General features: G+C 43.5%; 1 protein-coding gene across 1 annotated transcript in view; it reads right to left on the bottom strand.

The window, feature by feature from the left end:
• Nucleotides 1-14933, bottom strand: part of CCZ1 (CCZ1 vacuolar protein trafficking and biogenesis associated) — a 234580-nt gene that overhangs the window by 82756 nt on the left and 136891 nt on the right. The window contains exons 10-11 of the mRNA XM_085629015.1: nt 13364-13445; nt 4260-4321 (exon numbers count right to left, since the gene is read on the bottom strand). Coding sequence (XP_085485141.1) covers nt 4260-4321; nt 13364-13445 — 144 coding nt within the window. The remainder of the gene's footprint in view (nt 1-4259; nt 4322-13363; nt 13446-14933) is intronic.

Raw genomic sequence — 14933 nt, 5'->3', positions numbered from 1 at the left:
TTTTCTAGTGTTTGTGCCACAGTAACATCCAGTAACAATCTGTGGAAATACAGCCTGCAAGATCCAGTATTTATGCCTGTCTCATAAGTGACATCTGTTAACGGCCTATGATAATTCACAATATAATACTTTAACACTTTTAATAACTAGGATTGTTCTAGTACTTCATGCCAGACCTCTGTCGTTTTTAAGTGGTATTCTCACTTCACCAACCTCAGATGCATGTAAGCCTGGGTCGACCTGACTGAGATTTAAACTTGTGATCTGCATATTTTAGCTGAACCTCGCTGGAGCAGGTAACTCTTTGGGCTATCTTGTGAGTAATATTTTCTTTATTTGCACGACTAAGGAAATGAATATTGTCAAATATGGATTATTAATATATCTTTCTTATATTGAGAAATCGGGGTGAGAGTTTTCTGTAAATATCTTGCTTCTGGGTGGCCAGATTTTTTTTCATCTTAATCTCTTGCCTTTAGCCTGTTACCATGTATTTTGAACAAGCATTGTCAGTAGGTTAAGGGTATAATATACTGTTTCTTGTAACTTTCCCTTCAGTCCTTCCAGTGTTTTGCACTATAACATGAGGTCAGTTATTCTGCAGCCTTGCTTCTGTTCTTTAGATCCCTTACAATATAATATCCAGTGTTTCCAGCTATTCACAGCTTTGCTTCTTTTCTTACTCTGCCTAATGTGCTGCCTTCTGCTGGACTGTTCCCATTGGGCACATGGTCAAGACTGATTTGCACATGACTGGGTTCAAACTAGAATGGCATGGGGAGCAAAGAAACGATGGATAAAGGGCCAGATCTCTGTACTGGGGTGAATTTATGACATTTTGCTGGTTTCTGTCTACCAATTGTTCTATTTGCATTTGCCACCCCGAGTGGGACGGGTATGCCCAGATGTGGTTCCCGTGCTCTCCATGCCACTGGAGTCAAGCTAGCCTTGCTGATGAGGGGTGAAATCCCAAAACCGGGCAAAGGATGCTTGTTTCCAGTTCAGGGAGGACCTGGCCTGGCAGTTCGGGCTGAACTGTTCCCATAGAGAGCAGGATAAAGACTGATTTGCATATGGCTGGGTTCAAACTGGAATGGCATGGGGAGCAAAACAAACTATGGATTTAGGCCCAGATCTCTGTACTGGTGTGAATGTATGACATTGTTCAGCATTTTGTCCATCAATTGTTCTTTTTGCATTTGTCACCATTGCGCCCGGTCCTTTAATCTTACTGTCACATGTTGCCATGAATTTACAGCTTTTTTACCAGACTTAAGGTAACCTACGCTGTACTGTCACATACTGTTAGGAATACCTTGTTTCTGGACTTTCGGGGCATTATCCGTTACTATAAACCCCTTCCCTCAATTCTGCCACATGGTTACTGTTGATACAGAGTCTTACTTTATCCCGTCACATACTACTAGGTTGTTTGCAGCTTGGTTTCTGGATTTTCGGTGCCTTTTACTGTACTGTCACAGTGTGACATCAATTCCACAGTCTGCTTCATATCATTTGTTGTCATTCTTTCAGCACTTTGTTTCTGGCTTTTAGGTGGCTGATACTTTACTGACAAACTTCGCACTGAATTCCACAGCTTTGATTCTGGTCTTTTGGTGCTTCCCACTGTCCCATTTTATTTTGCCAGTGTTTGTGCAGTTTTTTTTCTTTCCTTCTGGCACCTGACACGGTTATGCTTCTGGGTTTTCTACAGCTTTAGGTACCATATACTGTCACAAGCTGTTGAGCAGTCAGTAGTTTTGTCTTCATATTTCTGGCTCCCTTTATTGCCTCATGATTCCATGTACTCTGCAGCTATTTCCAGAGATCGACTGGCTGTATGAAACACAAGCAAAACTTCTGCTAGGCCAGGAGGGACCTTTCATGAGGTGGATGGATAAAGGACTTATCAGCTATTTTGCTTGGCAAACAGCACTGAGGAAAGCCACAAACTCTTCTCTGAGATATCGGTCTGGAGATGGATGGACTCACTTGAACTCTGCACTCTATGGGACAAGTATGAACTCATTTTTCAGGGCTGCTTTTACCACCAGTGACATTTTCTGTCCCTTCAGTTTTTACCCAGGAGAACTTGAAAATCTTAATATTGCCATTGAAGAGTCTCATTCTTTCATGAGAAAAGAAGTTTACTTATCAAGGAGGTTTGCGTGGTTGACTTGCCTACAAACTAAGCCTTCGCCAGCTTCCTAGTTTGTGTAGGCTTGTCTACATCTTGCGGCCATGGTAACTCACTTGCCATATGGTCATAATCTGACTACTTTTGGGGTGCCCAAGACTGTCTGTGTTTACCTATCCATCTCCAATCCATGCTGAATCTGTGTATAGCACTTTTATGGTTTGTTTAGGGCTAGCGGAGAAAGGTAGATAAGCGATATGTATTGACCTTTCTCTTAATTTTCTAATCATGTAGGTCCAGGTGCAGCCTTTTAGCTTTCTCAGGTTGTTAACATAAGCACTAGTGAGTTGGGTAATAGAAACAGATACATTACATTTGCAGGCAATATATAAAAATAATTTATAATTGTTCTTGTTACTATGATAATTAGTAAAGGGCCAATTCCAAGACCATGCCATGTTTATGGGCACATCTTGCATACCATCCAGTATTCCACAGATGTTTTACTGTACGTTAAACTACTTACCACATTACATAACTTGCTATTTGGATTAAAGTAGAGATAGAAATTGGATCTTTCATTTCTGGCTGGCTGGTATGGGTAGGGAAGGGTTTAGCAGGGTAATGGAACTCGGCTAAAGGGAGTGGTACTGAATTACCAAAGCTTCCCACAATACTACTCACACCTTTTATGCAGCATCACAGAACTCAAGCAAGTTAGTGCAACCAAACAGCGCTCAGAAATGTAATGTAGAATGGCTGTACTTCACATTAATGCATCATTTGGATACACAATGAACAATTTTAGCACACCTTATTTAGAACTCGCACTGGACCCAGGTCACGTGTTATTAGGGCTAAGGCTCCCATTGAATCTAGCACACACACAAATAGGTCTTTTTCTCCTATTTAAGAAAGACTCCTAGGGCAGCCACATAAAAGGAGACAGCTTAAGGGCTGCCTGTTTGGGACTGGAAAAAGGCTAAGCTCAGAAACTCTGCCTCCTGTCCTCCAGGCCACCAGGTAAGCAGCCACTGGTCAATAAAGTGGATAACTGCTATTGGGCTCCAGGTAATTAGCACGTCTCGGTACAAACCGCCAGTAACCATTGGTCTTAAGCTTATACAATCTGCATCACCCTAGGATACCAAAGACCAATTCACTATCAAAACACTCATCTTCAACAGGCTAGGTAATAATTGAATGAAAGGTCCTGTGTAACCTTGCTGCTATCTGGAGGCCAAAGATACAAGCTATAGCAACCCACCTAACTAACCACATAACACTAAACAGACAAAGCTGTAAACACCTGAGAGATCTTATACACATTGCTGGTCACTTGAGGACTCTAACATAGACCACCCTGCAGGTTCCAAAATCAAACACCCTTGGCTTCATTATCCTGTTATAAGGAAAGGATGGCTATAACAGTGCATCTTGGCAAATCTTAATTATCTCATACTGGCAATAACATAAAAGAAGATTGTAATGCAATCTATCTAATCAGATCGCGGATTGGACAAGTTCTGTCACTGTCAGCACAGGAAAAGCGATTGAGAACATAAAATAAAAAATGACCAACGCAATAAAGGGGATCTGCTGAGCTAATCAGTGCTGCTAGCATACCAAAAACTATATTAAAAAAAGCATGTGCACCTCTCATACTTACTCATACATCACAACGTCAAGCGATGCGTCCCGTTCCACAATTACAGCATCTCGGAGGTCATCACACACAGCATGAAAACACTGCAAACACAGGCTAAATACTAGATACAGAATAGAATACAGATCTGTAACTGGGGGCGAGTGTCTGAAAAGTTTTAGCGCTCCGTCCATCATCTCATTGTGTTGGCTAATTACTAAGACAACACACTCCCAACTACACACCCTACTCACTGGATCATGATGTGCAAGAGAGCAAGCGTGTCACCACCCCACCTAAAGTAGTAAGCCATATATAAATACTACAATAAAAAATCATTTTGATTAAATAAATGCTGAAAATGAAGTTCACATTTTTTTTAAGGAAATACATTTTAGAAATAACTCTGTATATATAGAAGGATTGAGACTTGGGGAGAATCATATTTTGGGTTCACTTTTCCCGCCATATATATACCTTCCATAGTGCTGCAAATTTCCAGGCATTTCTGCACGGATTGGGGAGTCTCTTCCTGCTAACTGCATAAAAAAGGAAAAGCATAAATAAATTAGAATGTCATTAAAGAAAACACTTTGAATGAAAACAGCTAAATCCTAACATAGGTATATGTGCTACGCTGAAACTTCAGGCTGAATGTCCAAGACAACTAGAAGAACCAATAAAGTGAAGTTAGCCCGATGGTCTAATGCACAGTATGACCAACATATCCTACACTGAGTGTTGAGTATAGCAAACATAGTAACTCTAAGCTTACAGTATGATCATCATAACATACTCTAAAATGAATGTACAGTTTCACCAACATACCATACTCCAACATAGCTAAAGTATGACAACCACAACATACCTCAATTTAGTGTACAACATGAACAATTTAGTGGAATGCATGGTCAACACGGAACAGTCCAATTTGCTTTACTTATGGCCAACGCAGTACCCAATATAGCACGGCTGGCCACACTCCCGAAAACAGAGAGCAGATGAATAACCAAGTGGTTTATGCCAGAAATCATATAAAAATAAAATGTAGGTGGACACCCCACTGCCATTTGGCTAACTCCACGGCCAGAAGCTTATAGGATTCTGTAATGCAAGGCCTCAACAGGGATGCTGAGGTGTCTTCCATCCAGAAGAAACTAGCTTCTGCTGATCTTTAGGCAAGCGGCCAAAGAGTCTGGCCTTATGCACGACAGCAGACCCTCTACCACTGATGGGACTGATGTACAGGTCACAAGCTGCGCTGCGAGCAATCATGTACTTAGCATCTACAGCGTTCACTCACCACCAGACATTATGCGCTCAAATTACCAGAAAAGGGTTTCAGTCACTGGTCATGACACTCGCCAGAAAAATCAGTTTCAAATAGTGTATTATCAGTGCAGGATATTACAAAGGAAATCAGTGATCATATCAGAACACAGTGCTGTCAACTTAATGTAAAGTAAAATAGCTATCTACAGTAAAGTTATGCCGGGTTCAAAATTGCCAATGCACTTGTCTGCATTACCAGCAAAGTGCACAGTCAGCACTGCGCCCATATCACTGTTTAGAATGGCCAATGTAATGCACACTATGGCCAGTGAAATATACAGTAGGTTCAGTGCAGTGTAAATTATGTTCAATACTTTGTTCAGCAGAGGTAACAACCTAGTTCCAGCAGAGCTGGATCTGTGGCATATTTTCTGGATCACCACTAATAATTTCAATAAGTTTCACTTATAATCACTGCATGTATATGTATCCTATGAGGATATCGTGAAAATCTAGCATGGATTCAGCATTCTGTGACACCTCCGATGCACAGCATCGATAATGCAGTCTACGGTGTGGTCAGTATAGTACACAATACTTTGATCTAGTAGCTAATTTGTGGGCTCCTTTAAGGCCTCCTATTTTTAGAACCCATCTTGCCACACTCTACTGCATGCCCATAATGCACGTCCCTATATACCTCACAGAACCATCCGATCAATACATCAAACTTACCGCATACGTCGAGGTAATGAAACTTTGGAAGCACTAAGCTCCCTTGCTCCAGCCTTTTTTTGTATTCCAACACACTTCATTCATAGGACTATCACCTTCTAATAGTTGAACACCTTATTTTTTACACTAATTGAGTTGTTTCGTCACTATACCAATAATAAACAACTGGTATGCAACCTGTCTACCTTCACCTTGGACAAGCGAGTAAATCTACCCAGGTGCATGCAAAGTGCAAAATAACAAATATGATCAAAATATATCAGTCAGACTAGTAATTAGACTTCACGCACATCTCTGGGAAATCGCTCTAAATCTCCTGACTTAAACCAGTGACATAGCCCTCCACTAAAGTTTATATCTTGAGAGCACAGAAACACAGAGTGTGTGACTGGTGATGGTTGCTATTTCCACCTCTGGTAACGGAGAGGCCCTTTTCTGGTAATAGGCTATTCTCAGAGAGTCTCCTAAGTTGTTGCAATGGTGTTGCTGCAGATTAACTATGCCAATGCTGTTTACTTGAGCCCACTAAATATCTTAACATTACTGTCCTTATTGAAGAAGGGCCACAACGGATTTGCACAGATTTATATAGAATGGGTTCAAACTGAGGTAGCATGGTGTGGAAAATAACAATGGACTGGGAAGCAGTCTGAGCAATTACAGTGGCTGAGATTACTTAAAGCATGCCATCCGTCACAGTATGGGTATTTTCAGACGTGGGTCCCGTGCACACTGTGCCACTTGAACCAAGTTACATCCAACTGATGAGCCCTAATACAGGTGAAACCGTTCTTGGGCTGCTTGTTTTCCGGTTCAGAGCGGACCCGGCATGGCAGTTTGGTTAGACTGTTCCCATTGGAAGAGAGTCCAGACTGATTTACCTCGGCCGAGTCAAAACTGAGGTGGCATAGTGTGCAAAATAATGATGGACTGGGATGCGACAACGAGTAATTACTCGTGGCTGAGATTAATTCCATTCATCAATTTTTTGTATACTTTGGTGAGTCGCCCTAAGTGGGACGGGTATGCCCAGATGTGGGTCCCGTGCACACTGTGCCACTGGAACCAAGTTATGTCCAAGTTATGTCCAGGGAGGACCTGGCTGGCAGTTTAGGCTGGACTTTTCCCTTTAGAGTAGGGTCAAGACTAATTTGCATATGACTGAGTCCAAACTGAGGTTGCATGGTGTGGAAAATAATGATGGACTGGGATGCGGCACGAGCAATTATCAGTGGCTGAGATCAATTCAAGCGTTCAATCCATCACTTTTTTGTAATCGATAAATCTTACTGCATCAAGAACTCCACATCCTGAACTTTATTCTACTCCTCAACCGTGCTCGATTACAAAGGCTGCCATCTGGTGGGCGTTTGGCAATGAGATAATTTCTCCCTCATGGATCATTCACTTCGCTAGTAATCAGTGGGCAAACCGTGTACTTCAGAATTCTGGGTATAGCCCATCAAACCTCTAATGGCAGAGGGCCGCTGTTCAAACATATTAAATGAGCCTTCATTCAGCTGAGACTTCATCGAACATTGTGTGTCTAACTCCTGACAATTTAACGGACAAGGAAAGATCCTACACTCATTTAGCACCCTAGCTGTGGAATGCTCTGCTTCTGCAAAAAAAATATAAATATGTAAAAATACTTAAATGCTTTTCTGTTACCTAAGCAATTCAGTGCCCTCCTAAAGCAATCCATTCGTCTAGAGTGCAATGCAGCCCGATGGGTGAAAGCGTGCTAAATAAAGGATTAGAACTTTACAATTTCCTCAAACCATTATCTAACGTAGTCCATTATGCTGTACTTCTATATTTAATGTTAAATTCCATCTCCTTCAGAGTAAAGCTGTCAGTCAAAAAAGCCATGGTCCAGCTTCATGTTCAGGCACTATCCAACCTTTTATATGTCTGAAAGTTACTGGTGTAGTGTGGGGCTCATCATCAAGTCTAGGCTTCAGTAAGACAACTCCATCATATATGGTGTTCTGTTTGACACTTTATACTTGCACAAGTAGTACAAACTTTAGCTGATCATTGGATCTCCAGTGCAAGAAATGAAAGCATCATGTCATATGTCTTCATCACTATTGGAGGAAAGTGGGATATGCTTCTTATAGTTACCCCCACTTTTTGCTTGATGTGATGCGGTTTTTGACTAGTCTGACTGGGATCTTGCTAATCAGGACCCCAATCTATCTGCTTTCTCCTTAAACTGTTGTGTTATGTACTTGGGTACACCCCAGATTGGATACTGGGGTACCCTTGTCAGACCCTAGTATATGGTACCCATGTACCCTAGGCATAGGTACCCCAGAGGTCTCCCATGGACTGAAACATGTATTATGCCACCCCTGAGAGACCATTCACAATGGAACAACAGGCCTGCCATTGCAGCCTGTGTAAGTTGGTGCATGCACCACTTACTAAAGATAACGGTTTACTATATCTAAGGGTCACTGCACTTAAAACCTATAAGTCACCCCTATAGCAGGCCTTTACAATCCGGAGGACAGGGGGCTTGGTTCTAAGTGAGAGGGTGCCCCTCCATGAGGAGGACACCCCTGCAGCCTACGGAGTCCATTCTCCCGGGTTGTCAGTGAAGCAGCCATATACTATATAGAGGGGCACAGTGTAATCGTGCGATGACCATCTTGAAAACGGCTGCAACGAATCCCATCATGTTTGGTATCAAACATGTTGGAATCATACCCCCACACCGCTAATGGTGTGGGAGTTATGATTCCAAGCACTGGGAGAGCCCTCCATTAGGCTCTCAGTGTTCCCGGTACCAGCCTTCTAGCCCCGGACAGCACAAAATGGTTGCTGCCGACTAGAGACACATTTCTGCCCTCCCGCTGCTGAGCCAAGCTCGAGCAGGGGAAGGCAGACAATAGGCATCCTGTCACAGGGAGGTGTGACTACCTCTCAGACAGGATTTAGTGTATTAGGGCTGGGTGGGTGTGCTTGCCAGCACCTGAAAGTCTGCACGAGGGGCACATTTGGTGTCCCTGTGCATAGTCCAGTTCACACCAGTCCTGGGAGCCATTGGCTCCAGCTCTGGCGCGAAACTGGACAAAGGACATGGGAGTGACCTTCCCCCTGTCCAGACCCTCCCCTGGGAGGGTCCCCTGAATCTTCCCAACCCTTTCCCTAGGGTACTTGAGGGCTTACCTGGATGTAGGTTCCTAGATTCACCGTGGGATAAGATTCAGAACTGAAACCACTGCACTTCTACCGTCTGGGCACTCTGGACTTTGTTTGGGTCTGACTTCATCTCCCATCCAGTCTGCTGCATCGTCTGTTCCTGTGCATCATACAGGAACCTTCCAAGGTATGTGAAGCATCAAGGACGACCAAAGTAATTTCCCTTGAAGTGAAGGAGTCACTCCCCTGCATTTGCAGGCACCGCAACTTAGTCGACCGGTCTGCAGATCCCAAGCTCCTCCAGACTCCGTGGGCTCTGCAACACAGGTGGTGGTTTTCCTCAGCTCCCGAGGCCTGCTCTATCCTCTTACCAAGTTTGAGGCCTGTAGTCCTTGTGGGGGTTGCAATAATCGAACCCCTGGGTACCGTGTCCCCTTTGCAATTGCAAAGGCTTGTTCACATCTTTGCAAGAAGATCTTCGAGCTCTAAGTAGCCCCAACCTTGAGCACCTCCAGTGCCCAGAATCTTCGGCCACACCGCATCGTGGCCTGCCTCTTTTGGTGAGCTGCTTGCGGTCCTCTCGCAACTCCTGTGCCTTTGGCCTGTGGATCCATTTGAGGGTCACCTTTGTTTTCCTTGGGCTCCCCTGATTGCTCGAGCCTGCCCTGACTCCCCTGCTTGTGGCGAGTCTCCTGAACCTTGCTGTACCCAACCATGCACCTTCTTGACTTACTGCATGGGTTGCATTTGCCAAGGCTTGTTGGTGCTCCTGCCGGATACCCACCCTTCAGCCCTCGACATTTTTCATGGGACAGTTTGTATCCGGGTCCTGATTGTCCTCAGGGTCGCCTGGTCCTCGCAGCTGCAGAGTCAAGGTCACCGTCATCTTACCTGAAGCACCCGACATCGGGGGGCATTCATCTTCTGAGTCTCCTAGTCACGCCTTGAGTGACTTAGACACTGTCCCCTCTGCTTTCAGGTACTCTTCATAAAGAATCCACATTTGGATTCCTCCAAACACTTTCTCCTCTTCCAGCAGCGGCACTTTCCTGAAGTCCTCCACTGGGTTCGTTGGTGGTTTCTGATGCCGCTTCACACCTATGCACCCGGCTTCCCTGGGATAGGTAACTCGGGTACCACGGTATCCACTGGTGGGTGGCTCTCCAACCTTCTGTCTTCCACGGGGTTTCTTCAGGGTCCACTGGGAAGAGTCCCTAATCTTTAAAAATCCAACTGTTACTTGCACATAGACTTGTACAGAGCACGCAGTCGTGTTTACACACTGCACGCGCTCACCGCGGGGTCCCTATCTACTTACCTTGGGTTGTTCTGTTGGTCCCCAGCAATTCTACATGCTCTCGATATCGTCCTGACTCAAGTCGTGGTTCTTATACCATTTTCTTAGTATATGGTTTGGTCCCCTCCATAGGCCCACTGTGTATTGTTGCTATTTACAATGATTTATTTGCTAAAGTATTGTGTGCTTTGTGTCTATCTCCATGTGGGAGATACTTGAACGTACTAGATAGTGGTATATAATAAATATATATTTTTATAAATATTATGTGTGGTTCTTTTTTCATTTAATCTATACTATAAGATTGCATTCTGGTAAAACAAGCTGCTTTATACTCCTTCAAGAGTAAGCCTGAAGGCTGCTCTCCACAGCTACCACTTGGATAGCTTTCTAAAGTTGTCTGATACCTCTTACATCACCGTAAGGGTTGTCTGGACTGGTGCAAGGTGCCCACTTACATTAGTGGACATCATATACCAGGCCAGCTTCTCACAACTATACACTGTGCCCTTGTAGCTGAGCTAATCATATTCACATGAGTTGCCTCAAAAGAACCTGCAAACAGAAAGCCCTTTCTAGTCTGACATCCAAGTTTACCCCGCCGTTCATCAGCCCCTTTGTAGTCAATCTTCGCTCCTCTTCTTTAATTCTGTCTTTTAAGAACAGGTCTGCCTTTAGTACAAAGGCTTCAGCTTTGAGTTTGAGTTGAGGAACACCTTCCGCCTCACCATGACAAGGTAGCCCAATCACCTCTATCTTCAGCTTCTCCTCAAAGGGCATCTCTTTTGGTAGGTTCCGACCTACTTTCCTGGTCTGGTAGTTTGATGACGAGCAAAATGAAGTTAAGACGACAGGTCACACTATAAATAGCCACTTTCACTGCTCAGGGTGTGGCTAAGGGTGTATACAGTTTGACCCCTGCACTGCACAACATGGCTAATTCACTGTGCAATCATGGAGTGCTTCGCTTACACTCTGAACATGCGCAGCCTGATCAGCAGCTGGGTAACACGCTCACCAGCAAGCGCACAATCACACACAAATCCACACGCATAAACACGCACACACTCCAACTTCAAACCCCAAAAAGAGTTAGGTACAGCTCAGTGATAATCTGCAACTCAGTCGCTTATGCTAGCATTTTTATTCTAGGCTGACAACACATCAGAAGCACCTTAATGACATTTTCATGGCAATGAACATTTTCTAGTGCAAATCAGAGTAGACAGAGTGATCAAATACCTTGTAAATAGCAAATTAGGATGTGTGATGAATAATGTGTAGCGCATATGTGCATGAAACAGTATTGGGTAGTGAACAAAATGAGCTAAGCGGTATTTTCCCCTTTTTTTCTTATCACCTATGGAAAGAGAGATAGACCATTACAAATTTGAGACGGAATATGTTTCCCTTAGAAAGTAGCAAAAACAGTCTCCATTAATATTTTCACGTTTTGTCACTGTGATCCACAGGAGCTTCCAGGGGCTACCTTTGGAGTGAATATTTCAACAAACTGACCCACAGTCAGGAAGAAGCTGGATCCATAACACATCCTCACTTCCCCTGCCTGTGTCCTGTTTGCTCCTACCTACCTCAATCCCTCTTGTTACTACTACCTATATATACCCCCATCCCTATCTCCAACCTCTATATACCCCTCCATCCCTATGTCCTACCTATTTATTCCCTTCCATCCCTATCTCCATGTCTAATCTCGCTGCTGACTGATTTCATCCCATGATTGCTGCCCAGATATGCTTGTGTTAGCACAGGCTCCTCTTCCCGCCGTGGTGTCGGATGGGCAGACTCTGAAGTCCACTATCTGAAGAGCTCTCTCTGTCTCTAATCTCCCTCTCTTGCCATCTCTTTTAATCTGGTCTTAATGTTTCTGTATCTCTACCTACCCCCTTTTACTCTTGTCTAGCTCTCATGTTATGACCCTCTCCAGCAATCTCCTAAATAATGTACCCCTCTTCCCATCCAACTCTACTTCTTCTACGTGTCTGTGTCAGACTCTCCGCTTCTACATTCACCTCCCCACATCTAACATTCATTATTCATCAGAGCCTGGGTCACTCGCTGGCTGAAAAATGTAAAGTAAGAAAAATATCACATGAAACAAAGAAAGCTCCTCTACCTGTCTATGTCCCCTTCGATCCCTATGTAATATTCAACACCCTCCAGTCTGTGTTCTGTATCCACCACTGACCCTCCGCATCTGTCCCCTTCTGCTCTGCCAATGCATTTCCAATGAGCAAAACACGGATCCATTGAAGGGAAGGATGGATGGCTCTTCAGAATGGAGTAGTATTAGTGCACACGCTTGTTCCAACGCATGCGGGCGGACTGCTGTGCTTTTCCATTCTCCTTCCCGGTGCTTCTAGAGATGGCTTCCACCAGCGATAAAGGTTGCTTTGCGGAAGCCATGGACCTGGCTGATGTTCTATCTGCCCGTGTGGCCAGCTGCACTTGAGTTACCATGCAGGGTAGGATGGTGTGCAAGTAAGGAGCCAAGCACACTACTCTGCTGAGGGACCCATCACATCCATTCACCCCATTTCTCTCTCCACTCACAGACATAACATGCACCTTTACAAAAATACTGACTAACATATAAGCTATCAAAATTCAACAAACCGTTGAATGCTACCAAACGCCACCGTACAAATGCACCATCACACAAATATCATTAGGCACACAGGGAAGACTGTACTTATGCTGCACCTGCTATTTGTGTGTGGGTGCAAGTGTTCACTGCTGTTCCCTTTGCAGTTAGTTTTCTGTTTATATTAGGGAAATGTACACTGCTGCCACCTGTCTTTTGCTTGTTCTTTGTATAAGGGGAGTCTGCAGTGACTCTGCTCATGGTGCTGCTCTGATGTGTATTAATGATATGTGGCAAAACCTTTTTTCCTTGTTCAAAATCCAAAATGATTTGTATTGTCAATACATAATTGTAGAGTGCTTGCATCCGGTGAAAATAGTGTACCATCTTTAATTCTCAGCCATCACTTGCTCTTGAACTCATTCTAATGTTAGTCTTAAAAACTTGACAAGCCTCTTGAAAATAACGCAGCATACGTTTAGAAACCTAATTAACATAAATATATTTAAGAGCTATCCATACCTCAGGTTCAATGAACCTCGGGAAAAGTGACGTTGTGAGATATTTGTACAAAATTCTCATGTCTTCTTGTTCCAAACCACTCCTGTAAAAAAATAAGAGAATAGTTAAAAATGTATATGTCACATTTCAGGACATAACAAATGTTTCCACGGTATACTGGCATGGTGTCACAAAGTCAGTGCTCCAAAGCAAGAAACCATCCTTTACATCCTTTCTGGGATATACATTAAAGAGTGCCCTGGGTTTGGTGGTTGTCATTTCACGCCTCCAGACTTACCAGTGCCAGGGGTACCAGTAACTCTGGGATGCACAGTTACCAGGAATTACAGATTGAATACCAAGGTTGCCTTAAGAAATGGGGATATACCAGGCAAACCAGTCTGCTCTCCTCTATTATTCCTCATGTTTCCCCACCTGGGATTTGGCCTCCTCTAGCAGCTGAAGTCCCTGCAGTGAAATTTACTGGATCGGCGATAACTCCGCAGACTATGTAATTCTGAGGGAGTGGGTAATCGGAGTCACCAGGTTCTTCATATTTAAAGGGACAATCATTAAACGGTCCAAAACGGCATTGGTGGTGCTGAATGAAAATAAGCACCATAACCTGAACACTGTGCAGGGTTTGTTGTGCTATATTCTATGTAGTATGACGCTACTCCCTCAGCTGCCTTTTGTACAACACTTTGATCAACTTCATATATAGAAAACCGGACAAGTACCTAAATCTAGTGCTGCGGACATTTGCAACAGCTGCATACAAACATACTGACATTCTAGAAGAGGATGTATGTGTATTTCCAATGCAAAAATTACACCCACGCCATTACCTATATTAATCAAGATTTGAATTGGTGTGGGTGTTGTGTACAGAGATGATCATGGTCAGAATCCATCATTTTTGAATGACTAAATGATTCAATAAATTGATTGGTATAGGTTGTGGTCATGTGAGCCACAACTCATGTATTGTATTGTAAATGCATTTATATAGCGCTTACTACCCCTAACGAGGCGTTGAGGCGCTTTTTTGGAGAGTAGCACTACCCCTGACAAGGCGTTGAGGCACTTTTTCAGCGAGTAGCACTCTACTCCGGAATCCATAAAGGATTCGTGTTGAATTAGTATAGTGAAATATGAAAGTCATTTGAGTGATGTGTGTCCTCATTGCTCAAAGGCAGAAAAGGACTGTGGTTGCCTGCGATACCCAGAAGCAATACTCCAAAATGCTTGGCCTGCCTCAAACAAGAGGATAAACAGTTATCTTTTTGTAAAGAGAGGAAGGAAAATAGAAGTTTGTATTTGTTTCACAACACTAGTATACTTTTCAAATGCTATCAACTTTCTGATCCAAAACCATCAAGTATTACATTGAATTTCTGGGCAATATCAGCGGAGGTCAGTTTTCAACAACTGTCAATTGCTGCTCGCGACACACGGCGTGGTGCTCACCATCCTTTGGAGTTCATTCCTGTGATATTTTAAGAAACACTAAAAAGAGCTTAACTCCTTTCTGTTCAGACAGACATTTGGGCTAGAGACCACCTTGTACCTCCACTTTTTTGTTTCAAAG

The sequence above is a fragment of the Triturus cristatus genome, chromosome 10, assembly GCF_964204655.1.
Source record: "Triturus cristatus chromosome 10, aTriCri1.1, whole genome shotgun sequence".
NCBI classification, from domain to species: Eukaryota; Metazoa; Chordata; class Amphibia; order Caudata; family Salamandridae; genus Triturus; species Triturus cristatus.
Note: the sequence above shows the minus strand (reverse complement) of the source record. Positions and strands in the feature narration are given on the sequence as shown.